At 39.6% G+C, this 27,964-nt stretch overlaps 1 protein-coding gene across 5 annotated transcripts; it reads right to left on the minus strand.

Moving 5' to 3' along the window:
* On the minus strand, positions 1–27,867 carry atosb (atos homolog b). Of its 5 annotated transcripts, none has more exons than XM_079250739.1 (11): positions 27,522–27,867; positions 13,875–14,004; positions 8,045–8,232; positions 7,670–7,860; positions 5,556–6,902; positions 3,749–3,807; positions 3,300–3,399; positions 2,674–2,832; positions 1,909–1,977; positions 1,419–1,624; positions 1–1,257 (listed from the first exon to the last, which is right to left on the minus strand). In XM_079250739.1, the coding sequence occupies exons 5-11, from the start codon at positions 6,738–6,740 to the stop codon at positions 1,104–1,106; spliced, it is 1,932 nt and encodes a 643-aa protein (XP_079106865.1). In that variant the 5' UTR covers positions 6,741–6,902; positions 7,670–7,860; positions 8,045–8,232; positions 13,875–14,004; positions 27,522–27,867; the 3' UTR covers positions 1–1,103. The 5 variants fall into 5 exon arrangements, with proteins under 5 accessions (XP_079106865.1, XP_079106869.1, XP_079106866.1 ...); XM_079250743.1 differs by having other exon boundaries at positions 13,875–14,007; XM_079250740.1 differs by lacking the exon at positions 27,522–27,867 and adding an exon at positions 14,416–14,464.
* Positions 27,868–27,964: the final 97 nt, after the last annotated feature.

Consider the following 27,964-nt stretch of genomic DNA (forward strand, 5'->3'; position numbering starts at 1 on the left):
TTTTGCTTTCTTTTTCAGCCCTCCCCCATCAAAAGAAAGCTTGTCCAAGCTGAAAAAAACACACTCTACATTGTGCAGCATATTGCTTTTTAAGACATTTGCGAAAACATAAATTAAAAAAATACTACAGCTCAACTTTTTTTTTTTCTTTTCTTTTTCCCAGTATTTCTGCTCCGTCTGTTATGAACAGAATCTAAAAGAAAAAAAGAAAAACGCACAGTGTCCCTCAGTCTGGCTACATAAAATGAACTGGATTATTATGTGTTTCAAGGCGTGTACACAGCGGTCTGTACCATGACAGCTAAAATCATATAAAGCCTTTTTTTTTTTATCAGATATCCCAAGTTTGATTGAATTATCAGTGTGGTTTTTATTTACGTCACCACATCCAGTTAAGTTGGCCGACTCTGTTAGAGGCCTTTTTTCACTAGTGTTTGTGTCTGCTTTTTTCTTTGTTTTGTTTATTTTTTTCTTAGCGAACTGCAAAGTGACAGTAGCAATTTTTGGTCCGATGAGGCAGTTGAAGCTGCAGGCAGAGTGAAGGACAGTGTGATATGGCACTAGAGGAAAATTCAGGTGTTTTAAGTCACAAGGCATGCATGTTAACACTGAACTCAAAGAGTCGCCATCATGTGTGTCCCTGCTCCGACAGTTGCAGAGAAGGTGATGTGCACGAGTTTTGTCAGTCTGTTTTGGTGTGTGCCAAGCATTTGTGCATTTCTTTCCTTGTACAGATGAAGGCTTTGAAAAAGTCCTGCTTTTGATTGCATGCACGCTGGACACCCCCAATTCTAAATGTACTATGTTTTATATTGTTTTAAGTTAACAGGTGGCAGCAGAACATTGATGTTTGTGTGGTTTAAGATTCACATTTTCAATGTTTATCTTAATATCTCGTGGAGAGTTGATGCATAAAAAAGGGGGACTTTTCCAATGACCAACACTGTATGTGTATTGTGTGCTTTTTGCGCGTCTCATCAAGTCTTATCAAGTTTTGTGTCCATCATTCTTGCAGTCTGTTTGTTTCCCTCCCTCCCCCCTCTTCAGGAAGCACAGAGGGAGGGCTGCATTGGCATTGGGAGCTTTAAAAGACCAGGCCGGGGTCACACACGGGGGGAGTACTTAGGGTTTCTTGGCACCTCGGTGAAAGATTTCAGCTCATATGGGATCCCTGTGTCCACCTCAATGGATTTTCGGGAGAATAGCAGCCGGATATCATTGTGCAAGTAGATCTTTCCAGATTTGGAGCTCTGGAATCTGGTAAATTCAGAAAAAAGGAGAAAAATATAATGTGTTGAAAGCCAAACATGGCTAATATTCAAATAGTAATTTGCAGAGGCTTATTAGAAATATCAGTGTTAGGCTTTTGAAAAATGTACTTCTTTTCCTGGGAAATTAAATAAATTCAGCTTGAGTACCTGAGATGTATCAGGTAGCAAAGAATCTTCTTCCTATCTAGTGTTCCACCTCCTGGAGACGCCTCGCTGTTTCCCTCAATGCTTTCCTCTACTGGCACGAGGAAGATGCGGTGGCGTAGGAAGGTCATGTGATTGATAGGCATATCGCCAAAGTTGTAAGTCACCAGGAACATCTTCACCACAGTTTTATTGGGATTAAATAAGGTCTGGAGAGAGAGAGAGAGAGAGAGAGAAAGAGAGAGAGAGAGAAAAAATAACACTTTACAAGTTAGACAACAGATACTACCTTTGAGTGAAATAGTTTTGGGTTTTTTTCGAAAAAAAAAAAGCAAACTTTGTAAATGCAACTTCTATTCATTTCACCAATGACAAGTGCATGACCCTTAAGAGATACTGTAGTAGCACAGATGCAATCTTGGAAAAAACAAAACATTAAAGCCTTGAAGTTCTTCTTGTACAAAGAATGATATGAGAAAGAGAATAAACTCACCACTTGAATGGTCCCTGCTTTGGGTATGCTGTATCCTTTCTTTCCAAGAGGCTCGAGGGATATCACCCCCTGTGGGGGAGAGAGACAGATGTGGCACGATTAAACATCCTCAGTGACTACAGTGATTTTAAAAAATAAAAATAAAAATATTCTTTGGTGTATTTCAGTCACTGTGGACAGAATCTGTGAGTCTATTTATGTGCACTGAAGTGATACTTTCACAGAGCAGCAGCAGCAATAGAACAGAAGTATTACAGAGATAATTCCCACCTCTACACTGATCCACTGATGAAACTATCCATAACATCTTCAACCGATTCATCGTTTTAACACACAAAACAAAACAAAAACAAACAAAAAAAGATCCAAACAAAATCTAAAATGAAAGCATATTCAGCCTTAAATAAGCTACATTGAAACACGGCAAGAATTTATTCATAAGTGACCTTGTAATAGTTCAAAGTCAGCACTAGTCATGATATCTGAGTAAAAGCAGATGGTGTGTAAATGGTCCTGTGTATATAATGTGTGTTAAGCAGTACTAAAGTCGTGTCAGTCCTTTGTCATTACATACTTTATTAACTGTATTATAATGGATGTAACAATGCTGAGAAGACACCGTTTGAACATTTTCACATTTAACTCTAAAGCATCAAGCTTAATGAAGAAAATGATTTATCTGCACTCTATTTCTTAGTGTGTTTATCAATCTAATACTGTTAAGTTTGAGCAGGTACATAAACACACGGACACAGACTGACTCACCAGAAAGGGTGAAGGTGCGCTGTGCTCTGAGATGTCGTAGTAAGTCACCTGCACTGGCAGGGTTGCGTGCTGTGGGCAGTAAGAGCCGCTGGCACCGATCTCTGCTGTGAATCCTTCAATCTGTCCTGATGGGGAGAATCGGCCCTTCAGTATGGACTCCTGGGATAAACAAGAGGAAAAGTGTGCAGTTATAGCCCGGATCTGTAAAAATGTAAGACTTGAGTTTTTTTATTTAAATCAAAACCTTAAAAGGATGGTGAGTCAAGGGTGGAAGTTCCCACTTTTATGCAGCTCAAAGACGGCTGGATGAGTCAGATGATGGTTAACTGTGCTGGTGACTCTTCCAAGGTGTAAAACTAAGGTTATGTAATATTTCTTCACATCTATTTCCTGAGCCTTGCATGAAACTCTCAAGAGTTTCCACAGGGCCCTGCCCCCAGAAGGCTCTTCCTACTTCTTTTAAAGCTTGAATGCAGCCAACAGAACAAGTGGTTTAATATAAAAAAAAGTGTCAACAAAGTGTTTGTTGTCATGAAAGAACCACAAAGTCCCTCAGCTCCAACTGGTATGTGTTTGCAATGGTTAAGGTTTTGAGTTTGTGGCAAGAGTTTCTCAAAAATACATACCTCAAAGTTGCCAAGCAGTGATCTGCTGATGGAAGATGAGGGCCAGCTGGAACGTGTGGAGCGGCCGGTATCGGTCTGCCTACTGCTGCGCAGCTGCCGACTGAGTGTGACCGCAAACATACACAAGACAGACCGGTGGTTAGTGGTGGAAATTATACTAATTTTTTCTAAACCAATATGTCACATGGTTCTGAGTGTGTCTGAGAATTCACGTCCAGACACAAAAACCCTTTCATTTAGAATAACAGGAAGCCTACTGTAACTCCCACCTCCATTCCCTGTGTTGACCTGACTGACACTGAACTGTTCATCATCCAGCCTATTGCTAATATACAGTAAACATACTAACACTGCACTGCTGGTGAAGTTCTCATTTTTAAGGCTTAATCTAACTTTAGTCAGTCTATTCTTTTTTAATTGTATGTTTAGAAATATGAAAGATGACTCACCTCTTCAACCGCAGCCCATTCTTTAGCCGTCTCCCTGTTCTTGTGCAGTCTGTGGCAGTCTGAAAAGAAGCGATCACAAAGAGGGAAATAATGATTTTTATCTTATCAATCACATATGTGAAAATAAAGTCTGCTTTATAAAATAAAGATAAAACAAAAGGGTGCTTTTGTAACTGTGAGAATTTCTATGGTTTAATGAGAGTGTGAATTGTAGTTTGGTTTTCTGGCTTTTTGGTTTTGTTTTCTACTTACGTAGCTTTGACTATTAGATGTTGTATCACTCCCACAAACATTTCCCATTTCCAGGCATCCGTTCATCGTAAAGATCACCCATCTCTCAGATGACTTGTCGCTAGTCAAACCCATTCGACCTCCTGCCCATTCGTTTGCACCAAACGTCTCGCTCATGCTTACTATATCACCATGACAGTAGCTCTCTACAGAGCTTTGAGATCTTTGTCAGCTTGTTGCCTTGTCTTCAAATAATTTTAAATCCAAATGTGTCATTTTGTTAGATTATCCAAATACTTAGCCTTGGTATACTAAAAAAATAACCCTCCATGGTTTAGAAAACCTGCTGCTCTCCTTTTCTTTATTCCATCCTGGTTTTATTTCCCTCTCTGTCACTAATAAGTCATTTATTCCCTCTTTCAGACTGTTTCTTATGTTTATCTGTTCCTCCCTGCTCTTTCCTCACGTGCACGCTGAGCACATCTACCTGCAATGATCCCACAACAGTATGAAAACTAACCAGTCGACCTTGCTGTCACACAATCACACAAACCCACCCACTCAAAGCTCTTTCTGACCTCCCGGTGTTCAAAAATGGCCAATTCACTTCCAGAAACGTTTTAAGCAGCATGTACGTGTATATATGTGTGTGTGTGTGTGTGTGTGCGTGTGTCCGAGCATGTGTATGACAGACAGAACACACTCATGTCAGGGAACAATGGACCCTCCCTCAATGGGTTTTATTCTGGAGCTGCACTGCCTGTTCCAGCGCAGTGTGATAATGAGCCAGCCGATACTTCATTCTTTCACTTCTACTTGTTCTCTTGGTCTGTGCCTTTCATTTATACCTGGCTTTTTTTTTTTTAAATTCACAGGATTGTGATGGCTAACAGATGTCTTGCCACCACTGACAGAAATAAAACTCATTTCATTTTAAATTTTAGAAGCCTCCATCAATAGCATGTTGTTGCCACACGAACGTGCCCATGCTGCTTTTTTTAAAAAATATTTTCACCTGGAGACTCTGGATAGTGGTAGATATTATGGTTGTAAAACTTTTCATTAACCTAAATTTCACTCCTTCAGCTATCCTCTGGCACAAATAACATGAGACATGTACAAATGTAGGGTCTGAGGTGGATATTTTTTCTTTTTCCAATCAGCTGACTATATTTCTGTAACCTACAATGCTAAATATGGCTTAAATTCTGTCAATGTTTCCTGCAAATGATGTTTTTTCTCTCCATTATGAGCAAAAATTTATTCTAAGAAAACATCTGATATGTTTTCAACCAAATACACCATGCATTTTAGCAATATATTGTCTTTTATGGTTATATTTAGTAAAGATTAGTGGCAGGAAGCTTTGGCTCTCAACCCTGAAGTAATCAAACCCAAAAACAAAGGAAAAAAATCATGAATAGATGAATAGGAATGTTGACAGAGTACATTAGACCATAAAAACTGAAGTTTCTCATCAACAAATTTTACAATTGCATATTTTGTGAACATCCTCTCAGCTGTCTGAATGCAACAAATAGAAGCTGGAATGAAATGCAAGTGTGTGATTGCTAACCTTAGGCCTGTCCCGAGACGTAGGCAGCAGGTGGTTCCAATAAGGGGCAGCTTTAGCATCAGTGCTACGACATGAGGCTGGGCCAAGTCCTGATGTCAGCAGTGACAGCCTGCTTCTCTTAGATGTGGAAGGTCCTTCATCCTCCGAACAAGACTCCCCGGCATCACTCGGAGACAGCAGCCTCTTTTTAGCTGGCCAGTGGCCTCCAGAGAATAGACGGTGCCCATTACTGATAGGAGTTTTTTCCCAGGAAGCCAGACCATTAGCAGACGTGGCAGCCTGGGTAGCACTTCGCACAGGTGGAGAAGATTCAAGTCCAATGTCCCATTCGGTGGCCTCCCCTGGTTCCTGGAGCTCTGTGTGGTGTGGTGGGGAGAAAGGTCCTGGCGGACTTGTGGGGCTGGCAGGATTAGGACTTTCATAGGTAGACAGTTCATATAAGTGAGGGCTGGGTTGGCCGCCAGATGAGCCATTACTACAGCCTTCATGTCCAGGACTACCGAGTGAGTGGGTTGGTGTGCGGCCCCCATTAGCTGTTTCTGTTCTAGCTGAACTTCCGAGGGCATGACCCTGGTCAGAGATATGCCCGTGTGTGTCGCACATGGGAGAGGATTTAGGTGAAAGCGGAGCGAATGCATCAGGAATGGGCCTATCGTGATTGTGCTGTGCTGGGCGTCGTGAGGGGTTGTGGCTTGGAGAAAGGGGTGGAGACCTGGGGGACAGTCCACCCTCACTGTCTCTGTGCTCCAAATGCATGTAAGAATATGGGGAATCAGGCTCACAGGGCCCAGCTGCTGACCCCAACCCAACTCCTTGAGCTTGGACTGGTCCACACAATATCCCTCCCTCCAGCACATCGCTGTCTGAGGAGTCCTCAATGTGAGAGCGCTTATGAGTCAACTGAGGCTCTTCTAACCCCCTTTTCACCCCTAAACGGACTGGCCTCTGTTGAGTGTCAGTGTTGGAACCTGTGGAGGTAGAAAATCCCCCCATCTGGGAGAAAATGGAGAGCTGGTAGATCTTCTGGAGTCGCAACTCCTCTTGGCCAAAGTGCCGTGGTGTCCCTGCTCTGACCACAGGATCTAGGCCCTGTGATGGGGGAGCAGAAGGAGGCAGATCCCCCTCCTGTGCTGGAAGCTCTAGCGGAGGCTTTTTGTGGGCTAACTCCACGTGAATGTGCCGCATGGTTTTTCTGCTGCAGGATTTGAGCCTTAATGTACTTTAGTCGAGTAGGTCCTCACAAATACCATCAGGCAGATTAAGATGTTGAACAGGAAGAGGACGACCTATAGATCCTGCTGTGATGTCATCAAAGCGTGCAAGTCATCAAGCTGAACCCCACACCACCTGAGAATAGCAGAATATAGCATTAGTACTTCATTTGAGTGTTCAGTACTTGTAGGCAGCAAGAGTGATGAAACATATGAAAAATGCTTGAATTCATGTTAGTTAACAACCTAAAAAGGTATTCCATTTGATTTTCTAGGAAGCAATAATGTGAAAATATTTAACTTTCTGTAATTTAAAGTCTTTGCAATCTGATAAGTTGCTTTAACCAGTCCTTTTGTTGTTGTTTATTTCTCACTGCATACATATTCTGCAATCTTCTACAGACAGAAGAGCATTAAAAGATTAAACAAATTATGTAATAAAAATATGTCAAGGCACATCACTAAAGTGTTGCAATGCCCATTTATCTCATATAGGAAGAAAAGCAGAACTTTACATATTTCATTTTAAATGTTAAAATCTATAATTATATAATAATATTTATATATATTTAAAAAAACTGTTAAGGCTAGTGTGCTGAATTATTTCTGTCTGCTTCCTTTATTGTGATCTCAAAGTGGGGGAGTGACTGATTAGTGGGTTTGACACTTTGTGGGCTGTGTTCTCATGATTTCACTATGGTATTGAAGTATCTAGTTGTAAGAAGCAACAGCATAATACAAAAGCCTCGGCTAAGTACTACTGCCACAGGAACCAGAAGGGGTATCAGATATATATATATATAGAGAGAGAAACTGTTGATAAAAAAAATTCTAATCACCACTATTAACCTTTCTTTATCTGTATATTGGAATGATTCAATGAAGACAATGGCAACGCCTCACCTTTGAGCATGTCCTTGTCGAATATGAGCTGTCTCTGGTGCAACATCTGAAAGCTGTGTCTAATCGGCCAGCTAAAGGAACTCATCCATCTCCATGGCAGCTGCCACGAAACATCTCAACACAGGTAATAAGGAAACAGGAAGAGCTCCAGAGGGAGCAGAAGCAAAGGAGGGAGGCAGAACAGCTCAACCCTGAGGAAGAATAAAAAGGTTTGTTCAGCTTGAGCTTAAATAGTTTAAAATACTGGAATTTGTGTGACCAGACAATACATTTAAAGTGCAATTTCCTTTGTTAAAATGACACACTGTTCAGACTAATATTCATGATGTTCATATATAATATAGCGCACTAAAAATAGTGGTAGCTAAATCTTACCAACAGGGGAGGAGTGTCAGTAATGCAGGAGACTCTTGAAAGGAAACAACTCTGAATCCAAGTTGGTAATAATTCTGTTGGCACTCCCCCTAAGATTGGCTGATGGCCAGGTACTCCCTCCTTGGTCACCTGGGCATGAGATGGGACATGGCTGCGGCATCATGATTGGATCATTCCACCTAGAATCCCTGAAGAGGCAGAAATGCACCAACACAAATCAAATAGGAAGTTATTGCAGTTGTCAAATTGAAATACAATTTTCCTGAAAGCAAGCACACAAAACATGACAGATATATTGGGATTTAAATCGAAAACATGTAAAAAAAAAAAAAAAAAAAATCTTTTAGTTTGAAATTATTTGCATTTAAAGAAACATTTGCTGGTCGAAGCTTAGCTTCGAATAAATGGTGACCATTACTGCAGAGAAAGTAATTAATCAAATGATCCATCCTCTTAAAACCGACTACGAGTATTGAAGAAATCAGCTGAGGAAGAAGTGTTTTTATTCCATAACCAAATAATCTTATTCCAGAAAAAACATCCATGCAACATGTTGATGTTCAAACATGGAGGAGTTACAAACAGAACTAACTTGACACCAGTCTGTATGGGTGATACGCCAAAAGAAGAGGACTGTTTTGCCGTTTCCCAACCTACTTGGACATGAATTTGGGAATGTTTGGTGGGATGGGGGGGGGGGAGGGGGTTGCAATGAGCTGTCTCCGTGGCAACCAGTAGCCCAAGGATAACTACTCCTTTGTACTGGGCCACAAAGAGGGAAAAAAAGAAGCAGAGCTACAGAGAGTGTTTGAGAGGGTTGATGGCAGGGGGTGTTGAGGGGGGCAGGGGCTGCAAAGGAGCTTCTCCATTAAAGAAAAAATATCTATACACACACATGCATGCACCCACACACACACGCACCCCCCCCCCCCCCCCCCCCACACACACACACAGCAAATGGCTGTTCTCCATGGGTCGTTTACTGCAAGAAAAAATTTCAACACACTGCGATAAAAGCTGATTCTGATTGAATGAACTGGTTAGGTCTTCCATCCAAGACTTGATAATGAAGACAGTTAATAAAACACCCTGCTGGCACCAATTTATGTAAAGAACAAAACAAAACTAAACTAAAATTACCTATTTAAACTGCCATTACTGAAACCAACTACTTCTCCTTCCTTCCTTTTCAAACATCAAGGTGATGCATTGTGATGCACAAAGAGATCAGTTTCCAATACAAAGCGATGACATAATCCTAAAGATGAAGCAAGAAGAAAGAGCGTTTGAGAAGAAAGACATGCACAACGAAAACTGTTCATGAACATTTTCCTCTACACTGAAACAGTGCTGTGATTTATCCCCAGATTTTCATACTTCAATATGTTGATCAGACTCGCTGCACTTTAGGTGACCTGCAGCTGGTATGTCTGAAAAATGATGTTTACACAAGTCACGTCAAGAAACATGTCTTATGTTCCACGTCCTTCACAAACAAAGTTCTCCATTCAGTCAGGACAATAATGTTTTTAACAAGACTCAGAGAGACCAATGGTGAAAAACATGACAGAAGATCAGACCAAAGCAAGCAGAAAAAACTCTGGACCTTAATGCGATATCTAAATGTACGCAATTACTGATGTAATGGTTTTTCATGGGGTAATTATGTTTTCTGACCACAGCATAGCAAGAATCCCGCGATCAGGGAGAAGCCTTTGTCACCTGTAATTAGTCACCTAACAGATGGTCTCTTTGCAGTCACACAACACTACCTTTGGGAAAACCTGGGCTGTGCAGATTTAGCACCAGCACACAAGTGCCTCTCCCAGGCACAAAGGAAAACAACTCACAGTATGACACAAATAAACATTAAATAACTGATTATTTGAAACCACAAAATGTGCAAGTTTGAAAATGCAACATATAAAGGTTTTTTTTTTTAACTTAATTTTGCACCCAAATCGGGCATATAACTGTTGTATTTGATTTACTTGAATAAGGCAAAAATGAACAAGTTAAAACATGAAGGTATCTGTGAAAGCTTTAAAGCATTGATGAGTTCAATTCAATTCAATTCAACTTCATTTATATAGCGTCAAATCACGGCAATGCCATCTCAAGACGCTTTACAGACAGAGGGGAAAACATAATGAAAGCCAATTCATAATAGCCTATGTAAGGAAACCAACAGATTGAGTTGAGTCCAACTAAATCTCCCATCCTGAGCAAGCACACTGGCGACAGTGGGAAGGAAAAAACTCCCTTTTAACAGGAAGGAAACCTCAGGCAGAACCCGGCTCAAGGACAGGCAGCCATCTGCCTCTGCTGTGTGGGGGGAAGAGGACAGAAAGACAACAGACAACAGGAACTGCTACTCCCGGCCAGGGAGACCTGCTGAGACAGGAGACATACATGTTAATGATGCAACACTGTTATTGAGTTGCATTTCAACAACTGACAAAGTCAGGGCATTTGCATTTCAAGTCCAGTTAGATGACAATCTTTTTTTTTTTTTTTTTTACAGTGAAACTTATTGAGGTCAGTGTGACAGAGCCAAACCAGACCTGTTAAAAGTCTAACAGGAATATCTGGTTTATGCCATTACCAAGTAAAATGACAAAAGATAGGCAGCATGACTTACATATGCAAGTTCAATCAGTGCACTACTGGGAGAGAGAAGAGTCAGCAGGAGTATTTATAGTTACTGAGCACCCAAAGCTTCTGATCTAGGTCCCACTTGCTTTCTGACCTTATTTTGAACTAGCTAAACAGGAGGCTGGTAGAAGCTGCCCAGCCCTTCTTAGGCTTGATCCAGCAGCAGGGAGGAAACCCTCTGGCTTTGCCCCTAGAAAAGTTTCAGGTTTCTGGGTGAATGTACCAATTCAAAAATGAAAACTCAGAACTCAGGAAATGTATTACTGTACTGAACTCTGTAGTGGTCTTAATGTGCTCACACTCACAGCTCCTCTATGACTACAGTCTCATTTACTCCTCTGATCTATCTGTACAACATAATCTTCATCAAATGTAATTAACCTGTGTGAAATTTACTTTAATTTAGCAGAATCAATGTAAAATCCTCTCATAACATGTTTGTTCTGTCATAACTGGTTCAAAAGAGATGAGCTGAATTGCACCTAGAGGACAAAAAGCCTTTATAAATCTCATATTGTTGCAATAATTTAAAGGTTCAACACTTTTTAAAGAAATATTCCTGCATTTTCTTAACAAACTAGAATATTCTGTTTTACGTGGTCAAGGTCCATTTCACAGGAACAAGTAAAAGAGGAGAGTAGACATTGCCCACTGATGAAATAAAGAAAAATTATTAGAAAATGACCAAAACCAAATGAGATGGAGATTTAATAAAGTGGTGCGGAGGACATAGGGGAAAAAAAAGAAGGTTTGCTTGGACAGCCTCAACATCTGCATTAAAACTGAGCCCATGAAAACACTCAGAAAAGTCGACCAATTATCAAACCAGGGAAATGACTTCCCAAGGAAAGTTTTCCCAGGACATTAAGAAGAAAATCAGAAAGGCCACCAAGGGGAATTTAATGGGTAGTTATTTTCCCTGTAAAGCGCCTTGAAATTGCTTTAGTTGTAAACAGGCATGACATAAACAAAATGAACCTAATTTATTAACTGCTGGGACTCAGAGAATCTTACTTAGTATTACAAATACTTTTCAAATTATAATCTTTTAAAAAGGTATTTGTTAAGGAAATAGGTTTTATTAAAAACCCATGTTGTTATACATTGGCTGATCTCACAACTAAACATTCATGTAAACTAAAGCAACAAAATCAACCAGACACATCTGTTATACAATGAAAATATTGCACAGAAGACAAGCCTTTATCCAGGACGTTCTGTTGTCCAGAAGTGTGCTGAAATGTGTATGTATGCTGACAGGGATGGATAACATAATCTATACATAGACACCATTGTGAGTTGAGGCCAAGGGAGACTGTGGTCATGAGGTCAAAGGCCAGCAGACGTGGGTCAGATGACTGAGCACATCAGGAGGCCCAGAGGTGTTTAATTTCATCAGAAGTTGGTGGAGTTAGAGAAGGTGGTGACTCATTCTGTCCTCATGCTTATGCCCTCTACTTTAAAGGGGAAGGATATAATGAGGTCAACATCAAACTGGTCCAGGGAGGCGTGATGTGGGAATGAGTCAATAGCCAGATTATGTTCTGTAACACTCAAATGGAAATATGACAGGAATATAATTTAATGCAACACCATTGTAAGGATACAGTCTGAGGTGGATTGCTTTTAATGGCTGTTAACAGTCACTGTTTAGTCATTTGAGTTGCAACTGGAGCACGTGCATGTTAAGCAGAAACATCTGTAAAACAGGCAGTAGGACACTTAACTACCTGTGGCTCCCAGCGTACTTTGAAAAACTGCACTCTGAGTGAAGTTAAACACTTACACTCACAAAAGTACACAGAAACATGTCATTAGTGGAGTATGCTCACGACTCTCAACCAGAAACTGACTCTCAGTAAAAATCTGTGTAGGTGACAGGGGCAAAGTTCACAGCCAGAACCTATCCTCAGAAAATAGCCTGACATTTGGCCTGGGTATATTCATCTTCTACACGCATATGGCACACGCATGTGTGCACTCACAGAAATGTGCACACATTGTGGCAATCAAAGCATCATCACTGTCATTCTTATAAGTGTAAAAAAAAACAACAGCATAACTGATCCTTTTTTACTGCATGCTATTTGGTTATTATTACACCTTAAAGAAACTGTATGTGGGATGAGCACAGCTGCTGTGATTATCAACGTCTGGATTTTAAACTATACAGTTTACAGATGATTTAACAGATTTTGCTAAAGTATATTTTAAAAATATACAACATGGTGGAGCCACAAAGTCAGAAGATGTTTTACTAACAGTCTGCAACAAGAACACCAGAAATAATTTATTATAAAGACATCATTATAACCACTCCTTTGCTGATTTGAGTTTTGATAAAGTTAATTTTCCATTTGCTTATAGATCCAAAATGATTTATTTTCAGTCTGTGACTTCAGCTGTCTTCTTGAATGAGCCTTTTGTTAAAAAAAAAAACAAACCCAAAAACTCTCATCTGTAGATGCTCAGCTGCACTCTTCTTTCCGTGTTTTCTGCATCCGCCCTTCACGTGCAGCGCATAACAGAAGCATGAAGTTAGCAGCCTCCCAAATGCCCCAATTGTCTCATCAAGTTTCAGCAGATCCCCACCCGAGCTACTCCCAGGCCTGCTCTGTGCCTGAAGGCTGATAAATAAAAAACAAACAGAAGAAACACTTGTGGAGATTCTCAGACATGAAAAGTTGCTCAGAGCTTTTGCAAACAATCAGTTGTTGATTAGATTACAGAAACCTCTGTCAACAAAGGATGGGTGGAAAGACAGCTGACTGTATCTGAGAGTGTTAAACAAAGACATGAAACAGGAAGTAGCAGAGGAAAGTCAGATGCGACAGGAGAGAGGTAAGGTTGATTGACAATGATAAACCTCAGAGCAAGACAACATTACTTCAAACATAGTTCACCAAGGCTGGAGAGTCATGGCAGTCTAAACTAAGCTGGCGCAGTGACATAGTTGCTGAGAATGCTGTTTGACACAGGGTCCCTTTTTGTCTCTCCCTCCCTCCCTCCCTCCTCGCTCCCTCTGTATGTTTGCCTGCCTATCTGTCCGTCTGCCTTTCATGTGGCCATTTTTGGAGAAGCCAAGTCATCCGAGTCCAGCTGACAATAAGACAGCAGTCAACAGGAGCAACTTTCAAACACTTGACTTGATGGCAGGAAAACTTGTCACACTCACCCTGTCAGAAAGATGAGGTTTATCTTTCCGCCTCACTTCTTCCTTCCTCTATTTCGTCTGGTGGCTGGATAGGTGACACTGCTGTCTTCCACCGGGTCAGGCTGCCTTGTCGTCTCTCGTTGTTTCCTTCCTGCTGAACAGGTCACAATAAAAAAAAAGAAAAGACAAGTTGGTCTGTGTCCCTCTGTCCGATATGTCAGGATGTCTTATAATGTGCACTAGTGCACTCTCTCTCTCTGTGTTTTCTTCCAGTCTACCTCCCTCCACCCTCCTTCACACACATGCACAAATCAAAAACCCATCAACAACTCCCAGCCCCCATTTGTCTCGACTGCACCCTCCTTCTCCGGTTCTCCTTTCGGCTACCACCCCCCTCCCTTTTCTCCTTTCTCTCATATACACAATCCTCTAAAGTATTTTGAATACAAAAGTCACTTCACATGCTGTCATGGCCTCTCTGCTCTGCCATTTTTCCTCTTCTTCACCCTTCCCTTCCGTCTATCGTTCTGCCTTTTCTCTCAACACTATCTTCCCGTCTTACCCCTCTGTCTCGATGTGTGTGTTTTCTTGCTGTTGCTTTCCTCTCAGCTGATAGAGTGAGGCATGCTTTGCTCACTCAGCAGTGAAGGCATACAGGGGAAGAGAAAAAGAGAGGGGGGGGGGGGGGGGGGGGGGGGGGGCAGATGCAGTGAACTGATTGGGTAGAGAAAAGGGGGGTCAGCTGTAGTGGCTGAGGTTCTGATTGGTTATAGGGAAAGACAAGGAGGAGGTGTGAGGATCCTTAAACCCACCCACCTGCTCCTGCTTGGCCTGTTCTGCTAAAGTACAAGGAAAGACAGCTCTTTCCTCAAAGTGTGTGTTTAGCTAAATGTGTTAGCTTTATGCTTTGCATACAGTTTGTACCATGCAATCTCTACCGACAGCAACCATACAACCGTGTGTGTGTGTGTGTGTGTGTGTGTGTGTGTGTCTGTGCGTAGTCATCTGCTGAGGAACAACAACTAATAACAAACTGAATGCATCTCAGACTAACAGATGCACACATATACATGTTTCACCCACCCCCCTTTCTATTTTGTCTTCTTCTCACACACACTGTTGGATGTAATACAGCACCTACAGAAGCATAAATGCAAAGAGACAGCAGCTGGAGTCCAGATAGAGAATCAAGTGCATGTGAAAAAGTTTATCAGCTGAGCACCAGGAGTTGCCCTCAGCTGTGTGCATGTGTGTGTCTGTCTGTGTGCATTTGTGCAAGCATTTTGGCATCTGTGAGCTAATAAGGAACAGCACGTTGACTACACGATAACTATTTCAGTGGTGTGCTTAAAGTACACACTGTGCAGCCCACGATTTTGCACCTTCTCTTACCTCAAGCTTATACAGACTAACACACTCTAAAAGCACCGTGTACAGAACACACTCGAAGCTATTGAGTACACTCTTAGCATCCTATTTTTCCCTGTTCTCTAGTTACAGACCAAAACAAACACCTACCTGGTGTAGCATTATTTTTATCTTGGAGTCGAGGGTTTACTTGTTATCTGATGTGTGCTGGTTTAGACATGTGAGACAAACCTAAAGAAAGCTCTCCGTCTCCTCATGTTTCCTGATCTGTCTTGTTATGACTCTGGATGTACATCTGTCTCCTGCCGTGTTTCCAACTGTGACATATTGTGTCACATAAGGAAATTCTACTTTGGCATGTTTCTACCTAGTTGAGATATTTGGTACAAAAGAGAGCATTATAAATCTTTTTATTAGTAACATTATTTTGTCCTTTTATTGTACATCAATTGTTACATATTTTAGAGAATAAATATCCTGAAATTTTAATAATTATTCAGTAATCAGAATAGTAATACATAAAACGTATGTGCCGGATTAGAAGATATTTGCAGCCACATGAAGCTGGTAACATTTTGGCAGCATTTCATATGGAGCAGTTTATAACATCAAACTATACAAATTTATGTATAAGAAATTTATTGGTCTACTATTTTGGTTTAGAATTGGACTTCTTAGAGCTTCATATAAACACTCACAAATTCAGCTTTTATTTTTAGTGTGTGAACAGGACAGGTGAGCAGTAAAGAGGTTTGAAAAACACGACATGTCTTCTGCTATGTAGGTTCAAATATAGAGATGCAGGGCGAGGAGCGAGAGAGAGAGAAATAGAGAGGGGAAGGAGAATGTAGAAGGTGGGGCAAAAACCGAAAGAGACAGAGCAAAAAAACCTGATGAGATAAAGTTTCTGCAGCCAAAAAGGCTCAAATGCTTCTTCGAGAGCAACATTTGTTGAAAAGCTTCATATCTGACAAATTTCCATTCCTAAGCAGCTCTGTATTATAGATCCTGCATTTCGGCACACACAAACATACAAGGATCTTCCCCTTTAAGAGTGTATGTGATTTCTGTATTTGGTAAAAGAAGGGCGTGTTCTCAAGATGAAACCCCTCCCCAATTCAAGGGCACACTGGGTGCAGCTGAGGAGAAAGATGCATTGAAAATACATACTCACATTCCATTAAGTGCTCACGTTTAGACTATCCTGACCACAGCATGCCACTGTGTTTGTTTTAATGTTTAGATGAAAATCTCAGGGTTGATTTATTTCCCCCCTAAATAGGTATATAAAATGCTTATTTCCCCCCTGCCTCTCAAAGCAACACCAGCTGTGTTTAGGGAGCTTCACACTCAGGTCCAAACAATCACAGCCTTCATAAAGTCACAACCTTCAGCTAAAACCGAAACCTGCTTCAGACAATCAGTTAGTCATGGCTTTGACAGACAAGTTTTAAATATTATAAACAAGGTCAATGTCACACATGTCCACCACACCAAAGGCTATAAGATCTGAAAGGCAGGGGATAACTGTATTTATCTGCTTGTTTGTATTAAAAGGAAAGGGAAAAGGTATTAGAATCATACCAATCCTTTAAAGTCCTTTTCATTTATTATTATACATTTAAGTACAAACTGCAAAATGAGTTTATTTCTTTCAGTGTGTTGAAGTTATTTTTCTGTTAACTTTCTTGAGAACAAAAATAGTTGTTTTTGACACTTTTTGTTTTTTTTATCTATTTGAATTTTAATTTAACATGTCCAATTTTACTGCAACAGCTATGTGTTTGACAAATCTGCTTACTGAGATTTGTCAAACACATAGCCCCCCCCAAAACACACACACACACACACACACACACACACACACACACACACACACACATCACACACACACAAAAAAAAAAAAAAAAGGAATGAGCATTTCAAGACCACCACTGTACGTCCTAAATGGAACAATCTGCGGTTAAGTCAAAATGCAAATGATGCAGCTTAAACAACGAAAAGCCATACATTACAAGGTTTTAAAGCACAATGTCAACTTCAGAACACCACGACAAGACCAAATGCATTTGGTCATGTCCCCTGGTGTTCCACAGGGATCCATAATGGGCCCCTTTTGTTGAGCATATCAATGATTTGCCATCTATATACCCCGATGCTAATACACAATTATACGCTGATGACAGTGTGATATGTACACGATACGACACAAAAACAGAAGTTGGAAACAAGCTTACAAATTGCATGGTTAACGTTACAACATGGATGAGGCAATACTGTCTCCAGTTAGATATCTCAAAGACAGTAGGCATGTATTTCACAACTAAAGTATTCTTGTCCATACCAAAATAATTCACATATTTAGAGTTCAGTTCAAAATGGTTTGTAAATCTGTCAAAACAAGTGTTGAAAATTTCAGGTTGATACATAACTCTATGTCCACTGGAGCAGCTAAAGTGTACAGTTGCAGAAAAAAAAATGATCAGACCACCCTTGTTTTACAAACAATTCAGTTGTGGCAGGTATAAAAATGAACATAAAATTATGGAGAACAACACTAATCATTTTTACATGAATATAAATGTATTCAAAGATTTTCTCACACAAAGTGTTACAAGACAGTTCAACTACATTCAAAGCACTGTAGTCTTTGTTTAAACAGACCTGGGCTCCACGACATTGAAAAAGAACCTGACATTGTGATTTTTTTCTAATCTTACTATATATAATGCAATATGAAAAATACAGGAATTTTTGAACAGCACTTGTGGGGCACTCCTGTCACCTTGTTGACATTAACCTGCACTGACCTTACCTGTCTGTGAATGTTATAGGGATGGGTTTTGTTTGTATTTGAGGGTTGTTCATATTATGTTTTATAGCTTGCTTTTACTGTGTTGGATTGTGAGGTAATGTTTCATTCTATCATGTGCAAACGTGTCCATAAATGAATTTGCCATTGGCAGTAAAAAAAAAACAAAAACCTGTGTGTCAGGTACACTTAACATTGGTGAGAACATGTTGAGTTCACTTTCCTCCTACAGTGCAGTATCTGCGACATGTACATTACACACAACTACATTGCAATCACAATGCTCAAACGATCTATTGTGCAGTTCTAGAACAGACACCTAATATCTCAGACAAAAAGACAAAACAATTTCAACATTATACAATTTTAAGGAAATATGATCTAATGAACTAGAAAAATGCAATTAAGTATGCAAATTTATGCTTTCTTTATGAAATTACACAAGGCATAGACCCCTTCGCTTGGATCTTTTGTTATGATTAGAACAAATGCAAATGAAATCATAAGGGGGGGTCTCAAGAGAGGACCATGTTATCTTACAGTGGAAAAGTGCCTGAGGACTGTTATCTCTTTTTTTGTTACAGCTTCACTTGAGTTGAATAATATCCCACCATACATCAGGAGTATCAAGACATTTATGATTCTTAAGTCTTGTTTAAAACAGCCTGTTAACACTGAGAACATCTCAATGTCCGTGTTTTGGATGAAAGACCTGCAGCTTACTGAATTGCTGGTGTGTTGTGTGTAATATGTGTTTTGATGCATGCAACTGTGGACTCCTGCCTTCATTTATTCACTTATTACTATTTTTATTATCATTTCGTAATGCTGTCTTGCTTTGTGATATAGTGGCTTTGTCTCAATGGTGTTTACATTTTAATGCTATTATTGTAAGGTCTTTGCTTTATTACGTTTTAATCAATTTCAGCTTGCCAATTTTAGACAGACGCATATATGTATTCCTATTAATGCCTGTGTCTCTTCTTTGTAGATTTTAACAATGTTATCAATTATTGTCTCGTCTTTATCCTTTTTTGACCAGTTTTATCCTACTGATTGACATTTTTAGTGACTCATAATTGTCTGGTTCTCCTTTTCTTTTTTCCATAGAGCCTTTGTAAGACCTTCCCAGAAACAAATGATGAAATATTTAAATCCCACATATTTAGCAGTGTTACTTTGGTATTTTATCTGCTCCGTTTCTGTCAAATAAGTAGTCTAGTCAAGTCAAGTCGTGTAAAAGTAACCTCAAAGCCACAAGAAGAATTGTGTATGTGCATATGTGGGTGTTTATACTTTGTTTATTGTATAATTATAATCTCTGTCTAATATTCTAATTATAAGTGTAAATTCCTATTATGGTGTTTTGTCATGGAGCCAGACAGAGCAGGCAAGAAATAAAACAGCTACCTGCTAATAACAAAACCCGCATTGATGCAAATGATACAGGAGCATTCAGTGCGGACAGACTCAAGTCAAACAGAAAGCTGAACAAGTACTGTGACTTTAAAATAGAAAACCTTCACATTACAGTCTTCATTGTTGATGAAGGTTCTCAGTCATCCAGGTGATGGTTCATAGAAAGGAATAAAGCAAGGCAACTGGACTTGAAGAGTTTTATTGAAAATATTTTCAATAAAACTCTTTAAGTCCAGTTGCCGCCCTGCAATAGACTGGCGAGCTGTTCAAGGTCGTACCCCGGCTCTCGCCCAAAGACTGCTGGGATAGACTCCAGGTTCCCCGCGACCCTTAATCGGACTAAGTGGTTCAGATAATGAATGAATGAAAGTACAGTTGCCTTGCTTTATTCCTTACTGTCTCTGTTGTCTTACAGTAACATGAGCTAACCCAAAGCAAACAAAAAAAAAAATCTATGCATAGTGAAGGTATACATTTTTATATCGTTTTTATAATCTTAGAAACATAAATACATGAAAGATTTGTGTGCAAATATGTAAATATTATAGCCATATTGTGCGGTGGATACACTTTTAAAATAGATTGCAACATGTACATAGGTAAACGTAGCGAAAATGGCTTTTTTCCTGAGAAATGTAACATGCAATGGCACCTTGAGACTTTATAGAAATGTCTCCTTTGTGTCTCCTGTAATGTAGTACGATGATTAAATTTCTCCCCAAGACATCATTAAAGCAGCAAGTGCTGATTGCTGGGATAGGCTCCAGCATTCCAACAACCCTTAATTGGACTAAGTGTACAGAAAATGGATGGATGAATGGTTGGATGGATATTATTAACCCTTTATAGGGCGCTCAATGAAATACCTTAAAATTAGAATAACCTAAAATAGTCCTTCTGGTATGTACCAAGACCTCCATTCTGTTGTTACATTTTTTTTAAAATTTGTTTTATGCTGAAAATGAAGGAAAACAAAGTGATCAAAACAAGTCACTTGCCTGATAAAGGGTTAAAGTGCAACTTGCAGGGTGTGTTACTCACTTATCCAATAAATAACATTATCCAGATAATACTTCATACTTTAATAATTAAAAGGTCACATCTAGTTTTACTATAATCACACATGGCAACCTTGCAGCCTTGTGAAAATAACATTATCAATCAATAGCTAAAATGCTGTTCGCATGTGGATGAGAACAATCTAAAAGTTATTTGTCATGCATGTCTTTTTTCAAAAACCTTGTTCTACGACATGTTCAGATGCTTTAATTCACTGTCAATTTTAACCCGTGTTTTAAAGTTTGGTTTAAGTCAGCTGATTACAGTCTTTTTACATCAGTAAGTTTTGAATTAACTTTTTTCCTGCCTCTCTCTCTCCCAGTGTTGCTATACAAATATACAGGTCTACATTTACCAGATTATATGTCAGATTTTTGGAACTTTGTTTACTCTGTAAGGCATCTCAGAGTTTGGTCAGATGGGATTAGGCACCGTGGGACAAGAAGAAATAAACAGAAGTGATGGACAACACAAAAACGTGACTGTTATGGACAAGAAAAGGAGAGACAGAGGTGGCACCCTGAGTCTTGGTGACAGGCTGGGTCAGCTCTGAGGAATGTTCCAGAAAAATATATTGCCTATTCATGGAGGACAGGAAATAAGCTTTCGCTCAGTCCACCTCTTTTCCCTCTCAGTCCTCAATCTTCCACCGTGAATTCAGCTGCCTGTCTTTTCATCTATCTTCTCACTTCATGTGTGCAAGTGTTTTTTCTCTCCTACCTCTTCTTTTCAGTTCTGTACTGTTTGCTTTCCATTTTCTCTCAGTTTAAATCAATTTTTCCTTTTATTCTTGGGAGACTTGTATAGCATGGCAGAGTTGCACTATTTTGACTGGTAGCAGGTATATATAGATCAGTCTGCCATCTATTTCCTACAAACCTCACCAATATCTAACCAGCACACTGTTACTGTTCAACTACCAAATCCAACCGATGACTGGTTACGAACCAAAGCGGATGGAAGATAGGATTACCAACTCAAGTGGATGGTTGAGAAGATTACCATAACAGTTAGCGCTTATTCACACTCACATTTGTTGGGTGGGCATGTGATCAAAATTCAAAAGAGAAGAAAATTAAGAACCAAAGCCAGACAATTTTACAAGAATTTTAAAGATAAGACTAAAATGGAATGACTCTGATGAACATGTTTAGGCACCGAGATCCAGTTTGGTCTGGGTGGTTTATGAAATAAAGGTCAGAGTAAGGTCTGACCAGGGTTAATCCTGGGGTCAATCCAACACACACAAAGCTTCCACACCCATTGCTTTCAGAACATTACACCGGCTTCCTTTCATTGTGGACAACTTAACCAACCCTAAAGAAGATTCACATTTTACCACTAACCAGGACCCCAGACATTAGGTTTAGCCAGAATGACAGCGGCAAACAACAAGTCTTATCTTACAAGATCCCAATGAGGTTGCAGAAATTAGAACACAATGACAAAGACTTGTTTACAATCTAGGTGGTTGTGGCTAATTTTGAAGCTATATCTTAGAGAGACGTTTACCTTTTATTGAAAATAATGGGACTGAATGTGAATCAGTCAACAGCAAATTCTAAATTTCATTGAAAAAAACCATCCATTTGGGAAGCAGAAGAGGCTCACATTTATAAAACTGGCACAAAATATTACATTAAAACATTAAATGACAGGAAAATTAAAGAAACTCAGACTTCTATCAACTATATCCACCCTCTGTCCATTAAACTTCCATGTGATGTGACAGGCTGTTTATCCATCTATTTTTTTTTTTTCTCATTAAACATAGTGGTCATAATTTCACTTGGCTTGGTAGGTCACAATAATCCTCCTTCCAACCAGTGACACAAGTGGTTCTTGGATCAAGACCAGTGAAAAGCTGGTTCTAAGGCTGATAAACTGCAAAAAACCTATTTGAGATAAGACGCTGGCTGAAAGCCAGCGCTGAAACTGCCCCAGCAAACATATCAGAAGTGAACAGTTGGCACAGTTTCTCACCCGAGAATGATCCTGAAAGAGCCTTTCTAGGCCCAGTACCTGATGTTAAAACAAATAGAAAACTGAAAGACATAAGAGGCCAATGTATGTAAGATGTTGTATATAAGAAGCATATATAGAGTAAATTGCATAAGTGAATTGAATGACCTTACAAGAAAAATTCATCATTGATATCATAGACAAATAAGGATGGAGATCTAAAAGGGGCCCTGTGTTGCAATCTTTCCTCACTTTTTCCATCAGCATTTTTAGTCCTTGCTACACGCCTGCATGTCCTCTGCGTCTTACATCAGACCACAAATAAAAGGAAAACAGATCACTGCAGTTTGCTCAACAAAAACTGTTTCTTGCTTCTGACAACATACACAAAATCATAAATCTATATCACAGTAATATTCTGCAGTAGTTGGCATACAACCTAAGCTACACATATGTCTATACACATATATACTTCAAGTTATATGGTAAACACATGTAAAACAAATAAATAAGAAAAAAAGTCTTTATTTTAGAACACGACATGAAATATATTAGTTCTTTTTGGGTTAAAAAGAATAAACAAACAAATTAAATGAATGAATTAATAAATAATATGCATTAATTATGTCGTTTCATTATGCATGCAGACACCCAAGTCTATCCATCCACAAAATGGAGCAAAGGAAGTATAAACAGCACAGACAGAGAAAGAGACAACATCATCGAAGAACAGTAGATAGAAGGAGCAAAAAGACGAGCAAAGAGAGTGGGGGCTGAGACTGAACAAATCTTAGTTTTATAAGCTTTGTGCTGAGATGTCTGAAAAGGTGGGTTTAAGAATGCAGTAGATTATGTGCAGCTACTGTGTGTTTTAACTAAGATCAGACAAAAGCCGTGTGTCCTTTGAGTGGTGCATAAACGATCCAGATGGCCAGTTATGACCAAACTCAAGACAAGTCAAAGCAGAATTAAGTGTCAGTGCCGCAGATCTTAACATCACATCGCCATGCATTAAAACACATGAAAATAGTCATAATCACCTTAATAAATATACCCTAAAAGAATAAAGTTAAAGTTTAGTTGTATTTTTAGTGAAATGAAGACTTTTTACTGAGTGAAATGTACTAAATGTGTCTACACCGCAGCTATAACAGAAGATGGTCAAATGGGATAGGATGATTTGGGTCTCAGGTAAAGTTTTGAGGCTAAAAAAAAAAAAAGTCCAAATTAGGGATTTGTTTTCTTGAAATTAAGGAATGTTAAAAATCCTCCTGATGTTGGTAAGGGGGGGTGGGGGAATCGGAAGGACTAGTGTTCTCCTGCAATCTTTGCAGAGGTTGCTTGTCATGCAGCTCCCCTCCAGGGTAAAATACGGGTAAAAGGTTTGTTATTAGAAAAGCAGGCACCACCACAGTAAAGTCAGTAGTGATAAACAAGTCTCAGTAATAGGACATTCTCAAACCACCCAGTCAAGAAAGTCCAGATGAGAGGAAGCTCACTGTCCTATAAGAGAGGATACACAAATACATATTGTGTAAATATCTTTTTGACATGTGGGATGTCACAAAGGGATGATGTATTATCCCACATTTTAAACGGTGTAAACAGAAGACAAACTGCAACAAAACAATAATGTATATAAGATAATGTCACACATTTTTAGTTGGCAGTCTAATGTTATTCCATCTATTACAGGACTTCTTGTTCTTGTTAGTAAGGGCCATAAAGAACATCCTTTACTGACGAGAACAAAAAGTCCTGCAATAGATGGAATAGCTGCAACAAAGCATTCAGCTTCACAGTGTGGAGTCAGACTGCGTTTTTTGAAAATGTACTGTGATATATATATATGTAAGTATTCACTTATCTATGGTTTGCATGAAGTATTGGTTCTTGGACAAATGAGAAACTGTGATATATATATATATATATATATATATATATATATATATATATACTGAAGGACTTGTCTTCTCTGAGTGTAATGCCAAACCCTGTTGATTAATTCATCAGGTGAGACAGTCGCCTTGGCATCCTTTTCCTCCTCTCTGTTTCTGATAGCTGGGTTCAAGCCCTTACAACACATATAACAAAAGAAAGTCTCTTTTATTTCTGCAGCTAAACAAGAAACAAAGACTGAAAATGAAAAGTCGTGGTGCTCAAAATAGAAATAAATGCTATACTCTTGAAACATATAACAAAGTTTGGGTGATTATTAGTTTCCATGATGTTCTGATTGAAAGTAGCATATTTGGTAGAGCATCCTTGAATTCAGTCGTATTCACATCAATTCACTAAAAAAGTTTAAAGGAACATTGTTACAAAGATGGGGAAATTTAAAGTCTGAAAGAGAACTAGATCCTCTTGTTATTACTATTTGACCTTTACTCGTAGGCTATGAGGTAGTTTTAGTATGTGTATACAAGTGTGTACATATATGCAGTATTTTATACAGAATCACAGAGAATAAGCTGATAGTTGGGAGAAAAAAGGAAAAAAAAGCAGTTTTCAAATTGCAATTCCTGAAAACAAATCATCGCAGGAAAGAGCCGTCATCTCTTCACTCCAAGGTATGAGGACATTTGGTTATAAACGAAGCGAAAACAGTGCATACATAGTTAAAGTTGCTCGCTGAGTTTTGCCCTCATAAAAATCATCCTCCATGCCACTCAGAAGAGGAGGGCCTTTATTCAGATGCACCACTGGCAGCTTTGCTTGGTTTATTTTGAGAAGCAGAAAGGAATACTGATGAGAAGCTACTGAGGGAAGTATATTACCGTTCTAAAAACATGACAGATAATGCTCTGCCAGTTGACCAGCCATCGTGCTTCTTGATGAAAAACCTATGTCACAGCGACCTTTGCAAGCTTCAAAAACTCTATTTGTTTTCACCCTTCTGTTTTTAAACATAATCTTTTCAGGTAAAGTATATATTTTATTTTCATTCAAGAGAGGTAATTTAATTCTTGCAATGCACGCGCACAAACACAGACAGTCACACATACACGCATTAGAGATCAATACAGCCCCAGAGCGGTGTTGAGTACTGGATCTAACCCACATAATCATCTGTAATCTCTGACATCAAATCCTGCAGACACACATTGGAGGGCTGACAACAAGCCCTCATCAGTTCAAAGCGTTTTAATAGCCACCACCACTTCCCTGTCACACACAAAATACTGACAAGTACAGTCTCTGCAAAGAAGAACTGCAACCACAAATATAAACATCCAATCAGATAGACATAAGCAGCGCAGGAGGTACATCTATTTGCGGAATGAGCGGCTGGGCAAACAGAGGACAACAGGATGAATGGTGTCCCTTAACTCAGTGTCACAGATTATCTGATGACCTATCCATGAATAAAACTGTAAACTGCAGCTGAAATGCAGGGAAGGTGCAATATGCATTTGCAGGCCACTGCTCTAAAGAAGGCTGTGACACTGTTTGCCTGAACCTAATCTATTCAGACAGGATGAGGAGAAACTGGGCTCTTATATTATTACAAGCTAGTGTCATGGTGACTTTATTAAACTAATTTCCAAATCTACCTCTGGTGGTTCCACATACTTGCATGTGAAAATGCACAGGCAGGCATGGTAATTCTTGAGCTTAACTCAGTGTACTCTGGGTAAAATGCACAGAGGCATAAAATTCAGGTCTGCGAAGCTTAAGACGCAGTATTATACATGCTGAAGAAAGCAAACAACAGTTATTGCTGGGGTTATCTGCAGTTGCTTCCCTTTTATGTTGAAATTGTTTCACAACCAACCTTGCAGTGTTTGATCATTCTCTTCTTCTCTCCTTGAAATGAGGTTCTCACAATTCCTGTCTCACCTGAACACACCGAATTAAATTAACTGTGTTCAATTTTTTTTCCTCCCTTTTGTTTCAGTGTTATGGAACTTAAGCACAAGTGTTTATGCATGGGACAAGCTTAGACCCAGTCCACCACAACAGTATGTACATCGCCTTCAGGGTTGGTTACAGCAAAGATCTGCATGACGTCACACTCAGCTGAGGACAAAGCCCACTGCTTTCTCCCAGACAGAGAGGTGGGGGGTGGCTCTAAGAGCAAAGCATGGACTTTGCTGCTGCAATGAGCCTATATATGTGTGCGCACAAATCCTGCAGCTCTATACATGTGAGGCAGCTGCAAGATACCCATATGCACGTGCGCTATATGGGTGATGCAGTGTGAGAGTGCAAACACGTGTGCATAATGTGTATGCCAATGCCATTAAGCCATGCTTATCAGGACAATAGGAGGCAAAGGGCTGCAGATGGAGATCATTACAGTGCAATAAAAGAGTGGAAATTTAGGTTTGAAAAATATGGCAAGAAGGACTCAGCACCAACATCAATGCCCTCTTTGCTGCATGATGCAATGCAATTCCCAAGTGCAATCCAAAGGAACAATACACCCACTGCACTCCCTGCTATCCTCTCTCCTGTAAGCTTTACTGTGATCATCATCACTCCACCACTGAGCCTAAGTCATAATCTCACAGATATATGCATCTGCTTAATGATCCATCTTTCCTGCAAAGCCCATAGATGCGCAGTCCCAATGGAATAGGGATGTATAGTTATAGCAAAATTGAATGTTTATTCACACATTTCTCATACCACACATACACGAACACACACCCACGAGGATTATTAAATCATTGGGTTTTCTATCACTTTATTGTTTCTACCCAATCCAGCCTGCATGCACACATAAAGAAAAGTGTGAGGAGGGCAGACAAAGCAAGGGAACGCCCCCTAAATCATACAAGCTACTGTCAGGTCATCAGCTGGCTCAGGCTGGATTCCTGGCTTTTCTTTTTTTTTTTTTTTTTGCCCACATTTGCAATGAAAAAAAATGGTGATAGAAACTACTTACATGATTAAAGGGCACAGATGTCAAGAGATTGTTTCTTAAATAACTTCTTAATGCACAGGATCTTTTGTCTTGTATTTCTATAATACTCCTCTGCTCTATGCAGACGCCTTGAAAGAGAAATAGACGGTAAAATGCAAAGATTTTTAAAGTAACTCACGTGAAAAAGGAAGATGATTTCAGACACAGACTGGCATTCAGAACTGACGCGTCTCTGTCGTCTCGGAGTTTGGCCTTTTTTTTGCTGTCTCCTCTGTCGTGTTTACTGCTACGTTGTCAGTTTTAAGGTAGATAACCCAAATCGGCCTCGAAGCCAGAACTTGTCAGCCACATTAGCTGTAAATGTGATGGGTGAAAGGCTCGGGCAGTTTCAGTCTCGTCCTCCCACCCAGTCGTGCCACATAGCTGGCTTGTTGGCTGACTAAACTACGTCCCTTCCTCTATGTGCCTGTCGTTTTTCTTTCTTTTTTTTTTTTTTTTTTTGTGCTCGCAGCTGTTTTCGTTGTTGCAACCTTTGCCTGGAATTCCTCCTCGGTCTCTTTAAGAAAACATTTCCGGGGTTTTGCTGGAGCTTTTTTTTTTTTTTTTTTTCTTTTTTTATAT

The sequence above is a fragment of the Telmatherina bonti genome (genome assembly GCF_933228915.1).
Source record: "Telmatherina bonti genome assembly, chromosome: 13".
Lineage (NCBI taxonomy): Eukaryota > Metazoa > Chordata > Actinopteri > Atheriniformes > Telmatherinidae > Telmatherina > Telmatherina bonti.

Coding starts and splice junctions, on each gene's coding strand:
- atosb (XM_079250739.1), bottom strand. CDS start 6,740: ATGCGGCACATTCACGTGGAGTTAGCCCACAAAAAGCCTCCGCTAGAG. Junction 2,833..3,299: donor CACTGCTTGGCAACTTTGAG/GTATGTATTTTT, acceptor TGTTTATCCCAG/GAGTCCATACTGAAGGGCCG. Junction 1,625..1,908: donor AAGCAGGGACCATTCAAGTG/GTGAGTTTATTC, acceptor CTCTCTCTCCAG/ACCTTATTTAATCCCAATAA.